This window comes from Muntiacus reevesi, chromosome 4 (genome assembly GCF_963930625.1).
Source record: "Muntiacus reevesi chromosome 4, mMunRee1.1, whole genome shotgun sequence".
Taxonomy (NCBI): domain Eukaryota; kingdom Metazoa; phylum Chordata; class Mammalia; order Artiodactyla; family Cervidae; genus Muntiacus; species Muntiacus reevesi.
The window spans coordinates 116,297,319-116,312,874 of record NC_089252.1 but is presented as its reverse complement, the minus strand read 5'-3'; the positions used below and the strand labels follow the sequence as shown (position 1 = coordinate 116,312,874).

Below are 15,556 nucleotides of genomic sequence, written 5' to 3'. Positions count from 1 at the left end.
CAGCCAGGGTGGGGCAGTGGGGCTGGTGATGGTCACAGACATCCCTCAGAGGGGAGGGAGGCCTGGGGGTGCAGCCAGAGACGAGAGGCCCATGGAACAGACCCACTCCCCATATTCACACAACAGGAAGCAGCATCACCAGGCCTGGGTCGGCTCCCGGCAGGACGCATGGGATTCCGGCAATAATCACACTCGTGTTAAGAAATTAAACTGAGTTTTATTAAATAAACCAAGTAGAAATGCGCCTATTTACATCCAAGTTGTCAGTTTGAGCTCAAGTAATACGCCAAGGCACAATTCTTCCTGTCTCTAGCTTTAAAAAAATAAATTGCGTGGTCCAGCCCCGAAGGACTGAGGCAGACTCGGGCATCCGGCTCAGGGTCAAAGATGGAGGCCCCACGGCGGGGCCCATGCGTGCCGGGCTCTGGGGCTTCCTGGGGGCAGCCCGGCTCCCCGGCCACGGTAGGGCCGCGTCCTAGAGGTCTCAGCTGCTGCATGAATGAGGGCTGGGCGGGAGGCTGTTTTCCGAGCTGCCTCCTCCCTGGCCCATCTGGGGAGCTGCCTTGAGGGAGGCCGTCCGGCAGGGCAGCGGAGGCTCAGATCCGCGAGGCGCTTGGAACAGGAGGAGGGGCGGAGAACACGGGTCTGTGCGGGGGCAGGGGGCTGAGCACACGGGCGGTGCCTGGCTCCAGGTCAAGGACGTCTCCCTGATTACGACTCTGAGGCCCCCGCGCTGATAGGGAAGCCGGGACAGGCAGGACGGGCTGTCCCCCGGGGCGGAGGCCCAGTTCACCACCAGGGAAAACAAAGAACCACAGAGGAGACTGTCCGTTCACAGCGGCCCTCGGTGAGGGCAGGAGGCGAGCCTCCCAGCTCCGGGAGTTCAGGAGTCCCCAAGGCTGATCTGGGCGCCTTGGCCCAGCCCTGAGGCTCCTCGTGTTGCCCTGGGGTGGCCCGGTCACTCGCATCCATTCGCTCCAGTCATTTCCCAGCAGGAGCTGGACAGAGGGGAAAGTCGGGTTTCCAGAGAGAAAAGAGCTCACGCAAATCAGAAACATCACTGACAGAGCCCTTTCCCTGAGAACACGGCTGTGACAGCATCTACAGACCCTTGGCCCACAGACTGCCACCTGCTCTGGGTCCTGAGAACGGTGTGATTCTGGAGACTCCAAAATAGAAGCCGCGTGTGCTTCGAGAAGCCCCGGACGACAGGTCGAGGAGGGAGCCAAAGTCTTCACCTCGGCAAGACTTTTGAGTAAAACAAAACAATAAAAGCAACCCCCCACCCCCACCGCCAAACAAACAAATTCCTACACGTGAGATTGAGCTCCTGGGCACAGCCTAGGCTCCAGTTCCAGGCAGGGGGCGGCGGCGATGGCGGCTGGGGCTGGGGCTCGCTCCAGGCTGGACCCGGCAGGCCTGTCCCGGGGGCGGTGGGGGCCCGGGGCCTCGGCCTGCTGCCTAGTGGGACGGGTAGGAAGGGCTCCACAGCCCCGAGGCGGGGCTGGTTCGGCGGGCAGGAGGCAGTGCGTTGAAAGGTGTTGGTGACGAGGCAGCAAAATCTAGGCAGGAAGAGAGACGTGGTCAGCGGAAGGGAGACCTCGACGCCCCCAGACCCCACAGGCCTGCGCCAGATGATGGTCAGGAAGAGGCCCAGGCTCCCAGGCCAGTAGGCGGGGTCCACAGGGGCCTCCCAAGCGGCACAGGCAGAGGCCTGGGCCACAACCCTGACCTCCCAGAGAGCACAGCCTGCCGGGCAGAGACTCAGGATCCCAAGGCCGCGTTCCATCCGGGGGCACTCGGGGAAAGGGGCCTGTCCCTCTGGGCATTGATGGCTGCAGGAACAGACTCCCACATGTGTGGGTGGAAGGGTCTGCAGTGCTCGGGAGGCAAGGTGAAGCCCCCGCCACGGCTCCCGTGAAGCAGGGAGGCGTGTGCCGTGATCCGTGTCGACACAGGGAGGCGAGCTGCTGAGCGGTCCACGGCCTCCCCTGGCCGTCACAGGCCCGAGAGGCAGCCTGGACGAGGGCTGTGATTCTAGAGCCCAGGACACATGGACGGTCTTGTTACCCAGCCACACGCATCTATACACAGACTGTGTATAGATATACACACGCTGTGTCCTCTTCCAAGAAGCTCACAGGCCCCGTGAAGCCAGGCCATGCCCCCGTGCAGGTTAGTAGACACCCCCTCAAGGATTCTCTGTGTAGAGGAGGGAACCCTTGAAAGGGAATCGGGAGACACAGGGCCGCCATGTACAGCGGTGCAGGTTGTAGACTGCACAGCCCCGGGGACGCCACTCGCGGGGCCTCAGGATCGCAGAGACAGCAGGATTATGAAGAGGAGTGAGTCATGCAGTTCTTCTCTGAGCATTATCTCCTTGGGACCGCCCAAACCCTCACCTCTGAGTCAGCCCATCCACCCCGCGCTGAGAGCCCTAGGAAGCGGCGCCAGCAGGCGGGAACCAGCCTCTTGGGCACAGCGGCAGACCCACAGTCCCTGGCCCCAGCCCCTCCATCTTGCCCAGTCTGCCCCGGGGAAAGTTCTCCTTGCCCAGGACCGACGTCCCCCCCAGCACTCAGACCTGCCCCCTGGGGCTCACAACTCACGCCCAGGGCCGGGCCTCATGAGACCCGGGGTCCCCCACCTCCAGACCGCTCCGCAGGGTGGCTACTCACAGTGGGGGCTGTGCTGAGGGCTGGCTCTTGGGGAGAGGGCTGGCGTGGTGGAGGGCTCCCGGGGCGCGCAGATCGCATGGTAGGCTGAGAGAGACACGAGCGGCTATTACAGTGGGTGCAGGGAGAGCGGGGCAGACGGACGGGGGGACACGGCGGGCCCAGCTCACCTATGATCATGACCGCCGTCCCGGCCAACAGGGCGAAGAGCGTGAAGAACATGGCCTGGTAGGAGTCCAGGACGTGCTGGAAGAGCCCGGCGCCATCTGCAGTCCAGGGACACGGTCACCAAAGTGCCCGCAGAGCCCGAGAGCTGTGCCCATGCTCAGCAGGTGAGGGGCTGGGTCAGAGCCCAGTCAGCCCGGGGCCCGCCCCTGGCCATCTCTGGTTTCTAGAGCCCACCTGCCCTGGGCCCACGACCCTGCCTCCTGGAGCAGGGAGGCTCAGCTTCCACCCCTTCAGGGGCATGCCCCGAAAGCCACGGCCGTGCTCAAGCGGTATAAGCTAGTCACATTTTATGAGAGCCCCTCCGGCTGCCTGTGAGAGCAGATGGGGGCGAGGGGAGCAAAGCCCGCCTGACCGTGGCTCGTTCACTCACTGCGGGGCACGTGGGCTTCTGCTCCTCCCCCCAGACTCCCGGGTGCTGCTCCTGGCTGGACCATGCTGACCGCCCTCCCCCCGGGGCCCTGCTCCATAACTCACGAGCACCCGGGCCTCGGCGGTCCATCACGAAGGCCACGGTGACTGGGATGGTGACAGCCTGGTTAGTGCTGGGGCTGGAGAAGGTCAGGGCGGTGGACAGAGGCCCCTGGCTGCCGGCCGCGGGGTCCGAGATGCCGACTGTGTAGGTGACGAAGCTCGGCAGCCCCAGAGACTTCTCCTTCACGAAGGCCAGCACGGCCGGGGACCCCGACTTCACCTGGGAGAGACGTCAGGGCTGAGGATGTGAAAGCCGGCTCAGTCGTGTCCAACTCTCCACGACCCCGTGGACCGTAGCCCACCAGGCTCCTCTGTCCATGGGATTCTCCAGGCGAGAATACTGGAGTGGGTTGCCATGTCCTCCTCCAGCGGATCTTCCCGACCCAGGGATGGAACCTGCATCTCTTGCATCCTGCATTGGCAGGTGGGCTCACCACTGCACCACCGGGGGGGGCCCCAGGGCTGAGGGGCGCACCCCTACTTCCTGACACTCGTGCGGCCCTGGTACCTGGGCATACCCAGCTGACAGGCGCGCAACCCTCGAAGTCAGAGGAGCACGCGGTCTAGGCTGCATGTTTTTTAAAAGAACAAATCAGTATCATGGAATTCTAATCAACAGCTCCTTTTAAATAATGCTGCGCTATGTGAGTGATCCCCAAACTCCGCTTCCCGAGGGGCCAGCCGGAGCTCTTGTCAATGGGCTGTCAGATGCCAGCAGCCCAGCCCAGGGCCCAGCAGACCCTCCCCTGTCAGCAGCCAATTCATCCTTGTCTCACTCTGGAGCCAAGGCTGCCGAGAGCAGGCCCAGGAGACCCGGCGAGCCCCGCACATGGCGCCCCGGGCTCCTCCCACCCTGCCGGGCCCCGGAACCCCCTTCAGCACCCGGCGTGGCCCAGGCCCACAGCTGGGGACCTGCTGCCCGCAGGTGAGCAGGGTCTGTGACAGGTGAGGGCTCAGAGCTTCTCGCCCTGCTCTCGGCCACCACGTGTCCCGCACTGAGCTCATTCGTGAACATGTGACACGTTTGCTGAGCGCGCACTGCGGGGGACAGGAGCAGCCACGACCCTTCACACAATCATACGGGCTGACAGACAGCACTGGAAAAGACCCTGGTGCCCGGAAAGACAGAGGCAGGAGGAGAAGGGGAGACAGAGGAGGAGGTGGCTGGAAGGCATCACCGACTCAGTGGACAGGATTCTGGGTGAACTCTGGGAGATGGTGATGGACAGGGAGGCCTGGCCTCTGCAGCCCATGGGGTCACAGAGTCGGACACAACTGAGCGACTGAACAACGAGAGACAGTGACTCTGCTCTGGGAAAAAGAATGGTCAAGAGTGTCTAACTCGGCCCTCATTTCAGAGAGAGGCAGCCCAGGACTTCACGGCTGCAGCTGCTCCTCCCCGCCTCCGGGTCCTTCCGGAGGCCTTGGCTTCCCCCTGCTCACCGCTCACCTCCAGGTGCTCCAGAACCTCCATGGCGCCAAAGACCTTCACCTCCGAGCTGGTGTAGTGGTTGCTCAGGAGAATCTCGGCCTGGTCGGCGTAAAGCCCCGGGCTGAAGGGCACCTCGGCCCCGGCCTGCTCTGCAGGGGCGGGGCTGCCCGGGAGGGACGCTGTCACCAGCAGCGCCGTCCTCTTCAGGCTCAGGTGCTTCAGCTGCTGGTCCGTCAGCCGGAGCATCGTCACCGAGCAGACATACCGGCCTGCGGAGACAGGTGCGCCGTTCCGCCGGTGCCTCCCCAACCAGACAGGGGCGCCGTTCCCCCAGTGCCTTCCCACCCAGGCCCCCAGGGACAGGCCTGTGGAGACAGGGGCCCGTTCCACCGGTGCCTCCCTAACCAGACAGGGGCGCCGTTCCCCCGGTGCCTTCCCCACCCAGACAGGGGCACCGTTCCCCTGGTGCCTCCCCACCCAGGCCCCCAGGGACCGGCCTGTGGAGACAGGGGCACTGTTCCGCCCGGTGCCTCCCCACCCAGGCCCTGCCGCCGCTCCTTCTCCCTGGAGGACTCCTATGCATCCCTTGGAGCCCAGGTGAGGCACGCCCTCCTCCAGGGGCCTCCTGGGAAGTCCCTCTTCAGTGTCCCCGCCCACCCTGGGCCCCCTTTCTGGGCCCAGAGCTCCCAAGTGTCCTGGAGTCCTCTGTTCACGGACTCCCCTGGGGCAGGAACACCAGGTCCATCTCTGAATCTTGGGGCCCCACCAGGCTAGCTCAGAGCAGGGGTGAGGGAAGGGGAGACAGAGGAGGAGGTGGCTGGAGGGCATCACCGACTCAGTGGACAGGATTCTGGGTGAACTCTGGGAGATGGTGATGGACAGGGAGGCCTGGCCTCTGCAGCCCATGGGGTCTGACACCACGACCCAACGCTGGCCCCACAACCAGCAGGGCTGACTCCTCTATAGCCGACACCCCGGGTGCTGTAGGAGGTTCTATGGTGGCCTGGCTGGGACTATTTGGGGTCCACGCCTGGCCCACAGCAGGTAGCTGGGCTGAATGAACAGTGCTGAGGGCACCTGGGGAGGCTCTGTGAGCTGGGAACAAGGGCGCCTGGGATGGGGTCTCCCCGCCGAGTTCCTGCCAGCCAGGCGCCTCGAGGCCAGCCCCTTCCTTTCCTTCACCAGCGGGGAGCTCCCAGGCGAGGTGGCCTCCTGGCTGACTCTGTGTCCTTCAGTGGGGGGAACATCGACCCCGTGTGGGGCTGTGCTGGCCGATCCACAGGGCCCGGGACAGCCGAGGGCCTACTCGGAGCTAAGCCCCAGCTCGGTCCTGCACGCAGTATGCCTGCAGGCGCGGCCCGGACCCCAGACAGCAGCCAGAGGGACAGACACGGAACGGGCAGAGGAGGGTCTGCCTCCGGCTACAGCCAAACTCGGCAGGTGGCGCCGGGCCGCGCGGACTCAGAGAGAGCTGGGCAACGCGCGGCACGCCTGTCCACGGAGACGCTCGCGGCAGCTCTGACTCGAGCTGGGCACCGCGCAGGCTCGTCAGGGGAATGTTCTGAGCTGTCCCGGCTCCCTGTGAGGGTGTCCCTCCTCTCAGGGCCAGCCCGTGGGGCCGGCCGCCAGCTCCCTGGCTCCGGTCAGCAGGTCTGCAGAGCAGCTACACTCCAGAGACACCCGGGACTCTGAGAGTGAGTAAGGGCCCTGCCTTGGCGGAGCGCCCCCCATCCTGAGCCTCATCAGGCCGGCGGCGCAGGGCACCACCTTCCTTCCCAAGTCTTGAGCGGAGCAGCCTCCAAGCTCTGAGCTGCAAAGAGCAGGAAAGGCCTTGGACCAGGTTTCTCAGCTCAGAAGCAGGTCCTCGCCCCGGGTGGAGGCAGCTGCTAGGGGAGGCCGGCGCCTGGCATAGGAACGCGAACCCTCCCAGAGGTCGCCATGACCCGGAGGCCAGGACAACCACATCCATCCCCAGGTCAGGCTCCTGACAGGTACGGGGCCCGCCCCAGACAGACGGCCGTCGTGAGCCCGACACAGCGCGGGCACACCCAGCATGCAGCCTCCAGACCCGCAGGCTCACCCAGGGCGGCGTCAAACTCGGGCTCCGCGGTGAAGACCTCTCGTGCCGGGAAGTCGAAGACGTCCTGCTTGAACTGCAGCTGGCAGGAGAGGAGGGCTTCTGGGCGCAGGGCCGCGATGCCTGCCACCTGGCCGGGGGAGCACTCGCCTGCAGACGGGGGGGAGGGCAGGCGGTGAGGGGCGCCGCACCCAGGCCCCCGCCTCAGTCCCCGCCCGCGGAGCCCAGCACAGGACGCCAGAGCAGACCACGCAGGGGCCGGCTGCTCCGAGAACCAGACCCGCGCCCACAGCCCTCTTGACCGCAGCTTATAAAGGCTAAGGGAACGGGCCATGTCAGCGCTCGTTCAGAGCCTGCATCTAGAGAGCGTCCAGAGGCTGGGCAGCTGGGTCTGGCCCGCTCACGCATGTCATCTGCTCCTCACAGCCGGCGTGTGTGTCTGACTCTGTGACCCCCCAGACGGTAGTCCCCCAGGCTCCTCTGTCCATGGGACTCTCCAGGCAAGAACACTGGAGTGGGTTGCCATGCCCTCCTCCAGGGGATCTTTCGGACCCAGGGATCGAACACTCAGGTCCTGCGTCTCCTGCATTGATAGGCAGGTTCTTTACCACTGAGCCACCACGGGAAATGGCAGTTCATCCCTGGACACCGGTTCCCCATTGGTACCCTGTCCATGGGGCTGCAAGGAGCTGGCCGCGGCTGAGTGGTTAAGCACAGCACGCGGACGCACTGATTTCTGGCAGCTGCTGTGTCCAGGGCTGTCGTGGGCAGGGGAGGAGGTTGACTATTCCACGCAGGACTTGGGAGAATTACGGAAATCAGAAAGAGCGGTGAGGCCTGCAAGGCCAGCTTTTCAGGGCTGTGTGGTAGCAGGGTGAGGCTTTCTCCAGTTGGGTGCCCAGGGCTGACACTGCATCGCCGAGCCCAGAAACAGGCAGTGTTTCAGCACTGGGCCTTCAGAAACGTCCCTCACTGCCTCTGCCTGTGGAGGACTCGAATTTCTAAAGAGCTGGGAGGAGTGGGCCAGCGGGGGTTAAATGCCCTCCCAAGAGTGGGGGAGGCAAGTCTGGGCAGGAAGGGCACGGAATCCCACCTGAAGGGCCTGCTCCCCAGCCCGGCAGGGCCCCCGGGCCTCCTAGCCCTCACTCCCTACCTCTCAGGTTGGAGCTCCGGTCTCCCACGGTGACCATCACTTTGGAGGCCGAGACCTCCTGGAAGCTGCTCTGGACGGGGCGGGCGTACCGGGCCACGATTCTCTGAGGCAGGCTGACCACGATCTGGGGAGGAAGCCCGGGCAAGTCACTGAGCACCTGGGATCAGGTACTGCCCTTTCCACGGTCCAGGGGGCAAGACCGAGGCTCTGTGGCCATGTGGTTTGCTTGCGTGGGGCACAGCTGGGCTAGACCCCAGCCTGGCTGGACGCCCCCACGGAGCCAGCTGCCTCTCCCCGCACGGGGCAGGGTCAACGTCAGGCCTGAAATCACGCGGCGGTCGGGGCGGACCGGGGACTCTGGCTCCCCTGACAGCTACGACCGCTTCTCCGTACGTCAGCCCGGTTAATTAATCTTTCAGCGAAGAGACAAGGACCTATATTTTACTTCAGTGCCATTTATTCAAGATGAACCAGCCTGACCAAACTGCAGGCTCACACGGGCATTTTGTGGGGTGGGCTTTCTCCGTTCACTCCTCCCCTCAACGCCTCCGCCCCCGCCCCGGGGAGAGGCCCCAGGCCCGGCTCCACTTGGCTGCCGCTCCGGGAGGCCCTATGTGGTCCCGCCGCCTCTAGGGCTGCAGACCCCCCAAGCCCCCAGCCTTTGCCGTCTCCAGCGTTCAGCCCTGGAGCTCCTGACAGAGCCGCCCAGCTGTGTGGTCCCCAGCCCGCCTGGAGGAGCCACAACCACCTCAAACCCCCGTCACCCGCCCCCAGCTCCGCCCTGCCTCCCTGCGCCCTCTCCGCTCCCCTCTCATTGCCCAGGCCAGACCTGGACACTCACTCCCAGGGCTTCCTCCTCCCGAGTGGTCACTGAGCTCCGATGACCATCCCTCCTGAGCGCCTCCAAACCCTCAGTCTGCCTCACCCACGGGCGCCAGGCCTCACTGCCCCCTCCCCCTCGGGCTCCTGGACTCGGCCGGGCAGCCGGCAATCTTTCCAAACGCACCTCTGATCAACATCACTCTTGGCCTTAAAAAAATTCTCTGATGAATCCCTGCTGCATCTGGCCTAAGTTACAACATCCTTACCCCGAACAGCAGCAGCTCATATCTGTGAAGCATAAGTGATGCACCAAGTATCATCCTAAGGGCTTCGCACCCGTGAACGACTCATTCATTCCACACAACAACGTCAGCCCCATTTTGCCAGTAAGAAAATCGAGGCACAGAGAGCCCGAGGTCACATCGCCTCTCCGTGACCAGGTGGGATTTGAACCCACACAGCCTGGCCCCCGAGCCAGCACACCTGACCACGCTAGGAGCTACCTGGAATTGAACACGTGCTGTGATGGACAGGGGGGCCTGGCATGCTGCAGTCCACGGGGTCACAGAAACGACTAAGCGACTGAGCTGAACCAAACTGTGATCCGATTGCAAAGCCAGCCTCCGCTGCTCCACACCCTGAGTTCCGGCCCCAGAGCTGGCTCTCAAAGCCTGCCTGCGCTTGCCGGGTGGCGCCCTGCTCTGCCAGCCCCCCTCTCCCACGCCTGTCCGGCTGCCCTCCCGGGCTTCTCGGGGTGGGAGGTGCCGCTCCGTCGGTCACACGGTGCCTCGGTCTGCACTAACTCGCCCCAGCAGCTGTGCTGAACACGCCCGCTATTAGGTGACACTGCTGGGTTCCACGGAGCACACGCTGCTCGGAAAATGAGACGCGTGGAACGCAGCCAGACTCCGCTCATTGATTCATTCTCGGCTGGAGATAGACAGGAGAGAGAGCGGTCTTGTTCGCCTCCACAGAGACTTGAAAGGTGACTCGCTGGGGGAGGCTGGCTTTGCCGGTGATGCCAAATCACTGCACGAGGCCGCCCACGGCCGCCACACCCCAGGGGATGCCCACGCAGACAGTCCTGCCCACAGGGCTCTGTGGAGGCGGCGTGGGCGCGGGGATGCCCCCAAGAGGCTACCTCTGTCCTCTCACCACTGTGGACGGGGGCGGTGGCCTGCGAGGAGGGGCCTGCCCCTCCTACCAGGCTCGTGACCCCCAGCCAACTGCCTTGCGGGGCGCTGGAGCTTCTCACATGGAGAAGAGAAGCAGTCAGCAGGCAAGCCGAGCTCTCCACCCCCAGGGGGTCAAATACGTGTGCCCGAAGCCCACCTCCTTGTAGGTCCTCAGGTGCCCGGCAACCTCATAGTAGACGGTCACGGAGCCTGCCTGCCGGGCCAGGGCCACGCCTGTCTTGGGGTCGACGTGGAGGACGCTGCTGGCTGACGAGCTCCAGGTCCCGGCGACTCCTAGGAAGGGAAACTGCGCGTGACCATCTTTCCCACGCCTCACACTCCAGCTGTTCCCGTCTCATCTGGGTCGCCGGGCAGCATCCCCACTGGCCCAAGCCCCCCGCCCCTCCCCTGACTCTTGGCCACGGCCACCTGCTCCCTGAGTGGCCAGGGCCCCTGCCCAATGCCTCCGCCCGGGGAACCTCACGGTCATATCCCATTCTGGGGTGACCCGGGCGCTGGTCCTCCAGGGCTGGCTCGCTGCGTGCCAGCCCCAGCATCGCCCCCACTCAGCCACCCTGCCATGCAGTCCTCTTTACACAAACAAAGCAGGTGGCAGACTCTGCGCTGTCATAGACGGCGGTCCTTAGTGAAAAGCCAACCTCGTTATATAATAAACACGAGGAGAACATTCAACAACCACCTTCTATTTGCGGCAAATAATATTTGCTTTTCCTTAAAGGCAGTGTGTAACTTCATTTTAAAATGAGTTTGTTGTTATCGTTACTTAGTCGCTAAGTCCTATCGACTCTTTTGCAACCCCCTGGCCCGTAGCCCGCCAGGCTCCTCTGCCCTTGGGACTCTCCAGGCAAGAACACTGGAGTGGGCGGCCATGCCCTCCTCCAGGGGATCTTCCCCACCCAGGGATGGAACCCACGTCTCTGCATTGCAGGCTGATTCTTTACCCTCTGAGCCACCAGGTCCCTGCAAAAGGCCAGGCAGTAAGTATTTGGGCTGGACATGCCTGTCTCTGACGCTGCCACTCAGCACACAGATGAGAGCGGCCACTGACACGGGGAGCTGGCGGGTGTGGCCGAGCACCAGTTACAGCGCAGTGCAGAGAGAGGCCGCTGGCTGGCCCTGGTCGGGATAGCGGTTTTCCGATGCCCGCTCCAGAACCTCACCAAGCTCCACGTGCACACTGGCCCCGGGGTCAGAGCAGCCCTTCCCACCTCCCAACCCAAGACACGCCTCCCTCGGCCGGACCCCCTCGTACCTTCCGGGCTGACCAGAACCGTGGCCAGACAGAGGACGTCCCCCACCACCACCGCCCCGGACAGGTCGGGGGAGATGGCCTGCAGGACGGGCAGCGGGACGAAGTCGGAGAGGCCGCCGTGCGCCGCGTCCCACGCCCGGAGCAGCGTCAGACCCACGCTGACCGTGCGGATCACGCAAGTGTTGTTGGCGACGCCCTTCCCGATCTGCACGAACTCGTCCCTGCAGCACGGGAGACGTGGCTGTCAGTCTCGGGAGCAGCCCCAGCTCCCAGGGAGGGCCCCGGCTGGGCCCCCGCGCCTGCCCACTGCGCCCTGATGCCGCCTGGCTCAGGGTCACGGAGCAGCTGTTCTAGGTGAGGGGCCTGCAGGCTGTACCAGCCGGACGCCCCCACCACCCACGGCCCAGACAGGACGGCCAGCTTCAGCACCCCCACGTCCCATGGGGAGGCCGAGGCCCAGAGCAGGTGATGAAGCTGTGCTCCCAGCCCGCCCGAGCAGGGAACCAGGACACTCTGGGGGTACAGGCGGCTCTCAACCGAGTAACTGGGACAAGGGCATCGCCCCCGCCCACCTGCTTTCTCCTCTGCTGAGTGGGGCTGACCATGAACCCACATCACAGGCTTGATGTGAGCAGCAAACCCGGTCAGCAGCTGGAAAGAACTAAGGTCAGCCCAGGCGTGGGGCACACGTGGGCGCTCAGGGAACGACAGCCCCTGCTCCAAGGCCTCCCTCCCCACGCGCCCACCTCCCAAGCCCTGACCGCTCTTGTGGAGACGGATGTCCCAGCCACGGAAAGGCCCGTCTGCGCGGGGCACACGTCTGCTCCAGGGCCCGCGGGCTGCAGTGCGCACCAGCCCCTGCTCACGACCTGCTGTGGCTGGAGAGGAGGCTCTGGAGCCCTGCTGCCTCCTTCCGGGTCTGAGGCCCCTCTCAGCTCCTCCTGGCTTGGCCTACATCCCCTGGGACGGTGATCCTCAGCCCTGACAATCACCCGAAGGCCTTGTTCCACCAGGTGCCCTGAGAGCGTGCATTAAGGGCTCCCAGGCAGTGTGATGCTGCCGTGTGGGGACCACACTTTGAAAACTGCTGCTCCAGTGGGCTCACAGGCCGGCAGGCCTAGCCTGGGGCCACGGTTCTGTTTCCTGGAGACCACTCCCCTCTCCCTTATATTCGGCCTGAGGCTGCAGTTCTAGTCCCGAAGTGTCAGCCGAAAAGAACTACCCTTGCAGCGCAAACGGGACCTGGTATTCAAACCCTACTCTCTGGCTGTGTGGCCTGAGACAAGTGGCTTGACCTCTCTGGGCCTCTACAAATGGGCATCATTGAGGAGTCAGCGAGATGGCACGTAGGCGGGCCTGCACACAGCAGAGGTCAGTGACCGCCGGACTCCGTCCTCACCGACACCTGAGCGTCGGAAGGCGTGCGCCTTCTCCGATCGGCTTTTGTAAAGAAAGCAGCAAGTGCCGCGCTCCAGACTGCAGGGCCAGGGTTGTCTGTGCCTCCAGCTTCCACAAAATCTTGGTACAAACCTCTAGCCACAAGCCCCAACCTCTGGGTTCTGCTTCCTGGGCATTAGGGGACGTCCCTGCCGAACGACTTTCCGTCTCAGGATAATCAAGGCTCTCGGCAGTGGCCCCTCAGTCCCGCTGCCTGGCGGAGCCCAGGGCTCCTCCCGGGGTCCTGAGAGTGGGGTGAACTCCCTGCTCTTGGGAACCATGAGTGATGAACTCATCCTTCAGCAGCGCTGGCCTCTCTGCAGGGTCATCAGTCATCTGTGTGAGTCAGATCTGGATCTGATGGAGATGTGACTCCACGTGGGGAACGCGGAGGGGCCCACTGCCTACCTGTTAGTTGCAAAGTTGAGGATGGAGTTGTGAGCGTGGAAGACGTCTCCAGAGTTGTCGTGGAAGTGGACGGTGAAGGTCACGGTCACTCCCAGGGGCAGGGCCGCCAGAGCCTCCTTGTTCCGGGTGTGCAAGGCGGGGCTCATGGAGATCCTCAGGTAGGAAACAGGGGACACCTGGGGACAGCAAGCAGGTGCGGTGACAACTGCGCCAGGGACGCCTCCCCAGAGAGCCCCCTCCAGAGGACGGGTGCCCGCTCCAGCTGCTCCCAGCTCAGGACGCCTGGGGGCTAGACCGACTTGGGGTCATGGAGAGAGTGTCCCAGCCCAGATGCTGGCCCTCCTCCTCCCCGCGGTGGCTGGCCTCATTCCGAGGAAATCTAACCCACAAGAGTCAGAGTCCATGACTGTGAAAAATTAGATCATTATTCATGTTGCAAAAATATCCCCTGGGCCTTGAATGCTGGGCCACGTGGGAGGACCTGGCTCTCCAGGCATTTAAAGTAGAAACCATGTCTGCTCGGACGGCGGAGTATCTGGGGGGCACTGCATGCTGCAGAGGCGCCTAGAGGTGCTCCAGGGAAAGGGGGGACGGGGAAGGAAGGGACGACGGCTTTCGGGAGCCCGGGACCCAAGCTCCTTAGAGAACTGCCTTGGTTCTCTGTCTCCAGTAACACCCATCGTGGCCAGAGAGCCAGCCCCCCAAAGCCCCCGTTTCCAGGGATGGGCGCACAGGTGGCACTCAGTGCCATCTGGTGACACGGGACGGGTCGGCAGTCACTTTCGCTTACTCAGAAACTAGGGTTGAGGGTTCCCTGCCAGATGCCCATCTTGAAACAAAAAGATACTAATAAGGAAAGAGGCCCAGGACCCAAGCAGAGTCTAAATATTAATATGCAAGAGGACATGCATTTGCTCTGTCAGCGAGGATTACATTGTGGTTGTGATGAGATGTGCAGAGAGAATTCCGTTCAGGACAAACCCTGGGACCCGATCCGGGGGCCGCCCAGGAGAACATTCCTGTCTTGAGGAGCACAGGGCGGCAGGGGGCACGGGCACACTGGGGGCGGGGGGCACCCGAGGGCACCAACCCGGGATGGAGCCCAGAGCCTGACTCCCAGCTGCCGGGCAGCGCTCGGCGACTCGCCTGCCTCGCCTGTGAGACGGGCCTCCTCACCCTCCCAGAGCTGTCTGTAACCCAGGGCTTTCTGGGTCAGGACACAGCACATGCTGAGTTCATCACGCTTAGGTGTCTGCTGATCCAGGCTCTGCTGGCCGGTCAGGACACAGGGTTACCAGTCCCGCAAGCTCGGACGGCCCTGGGCCACAGTTACTCAGCTAGGAAAGCAGCTCACTGCCATCAATCATTTCCAGGCATCTTTGCTCTGACACCCAGGAGATGCTGCAGCTTTTCACCTACTGTCGTTCAGTCGCTCAGTCACGTCCGACTCTGTGACCCCATGGACTGCAGCACGCCATGCTTCCCTGCCCTTCACCATCTCCCAGAGCTTGCTCAAACCCATGTCCATTGAGTCGGTGATGCCATCCAACCACCTCAACCTCTGGCATCCCCTTCTCCTCCCACCCTCAATCTCTCCCAGCACCAGGGTCTTTTCCAGTGAGTCAGCTCTTTGCATCATGTGACCAAAGTATTGGAGCTTCAGCATCAGTCCTTCCAATGAGTATTCAAGGCTGATCTCCTGTAGGGTTGACTGCTTGGATCTCCTTGCAGTCCAAGGGACTCTCAAGAGTCTTCTCCAGCACCACAGTTCAAAAGCATCAGTTCTTTGGTGCTCAGCTTTCTTTATAGTCTCACCTAGGACCTTTAATAGTTTCTTACAATTTCTTGGCTAGAAGGTGACTATATTTACTTGCACACCTGCAAAGGGAATACAGTACTTCCGCTTTTATTATTCCAAAACGGAGGCAGACGAGATCCTACCTTGACAGCAACAATGACGGTCTGGTTGGCCCCGAAAGCTTCCTGGGCAGTCACTTCGACCATGGACGTCCCGATCACGGACCCTGATGCCAGGAAGCCCTTCTCGTCAACATGCACAACGGGAACCTTCTCCGGCCCATCCAGGACATGGTAGCTCAGAGAGGCGGCGCCATCCCTTGGGAAAGCAAAACACACTCATGTTCGCCTTCAACAGCAGTAAGATGGTCAGGAAGAGGGGCCTGGGGTTCAGGAGTCCCGCTGCTCACAGGAGAAAAAGAAGCTCAGTTCTGGCATCACCACGCACCAGGTCCCCACGCGCAGCCTGCTGCGGCTCACTGGCCACCGATGGGAAACCTCATTTGGAAAGCCAAGGGTTCCCAGTAGAGCAGCACCCTCCGTGGCCAGTCTGCGGGAAGCGTGTGGGAGCTGAGGGTCTCATGAGCTGCACGGACGCTTGCAGTCAA

The 15,556-nt window shown here is 63.1% G+C and overlaps 1 protein-coding gene across 1 annotated transcript in view; it reads right to left on the bottom strand.

Moving 5' to 3' along the window:
* Positions 1 to 219: 219 nt before the first annotated feature.
* Positions 220 to 15,556, bottom strand: part of NUP210 (nucleoporin 210) — an 86,805-nt gene continuing 71,468 nt past the window's right edge. Inside the window, exons 30-40 of the mRNA XM_065933999.1 lie at positions 15,093 to 15,267; positions 13,152 to 13,327; positions 11,307 to 11,527; positions 10,191 to 10,327; positions 8,037 to 8,160; positions 6,887 to 7,033; positions 4,825 to 5,075; positions 3,378 to 3,594; positions 2,846 to 2,941; positions 2,679 to 2,762; positions 220 to 1,562 (exon numbers count right to left, since the gene is read on the bottom strand). Of these exons, the coding sequence (XP_065790071.1) occupies positions 1,462 to 1,562; positions 2,679 to 2,762; positions 2,846 to 2,941; positions 3,378 to 3,594; positions 4,825 to 5,075; positions 6,887 to 7,033; positions 8,037 to 8,160; positions 10,191 to 10,327; positions 11,307 to 11,527; positions 13,152 to 13,327; positions 15,093 to 15,267 (1,729 nt within the window). The 3' untranslated portion in view covers positions 220 to 1,461. The remainder of the gene's footprint in view (positions 1,563 to 2,678; positions 2,763 to 2,845; positions 2,942 to 3,377; positions 3,595 to 4,824; positions 5,076 to 6,886; positions 7,034 to 8,036; positions 8,161 to 10,190; positions 10,328 to 11,306; positions 11,528 to 13,151; positions 13,328 to 15,092; positions 15,268 to 15,556) is intronic.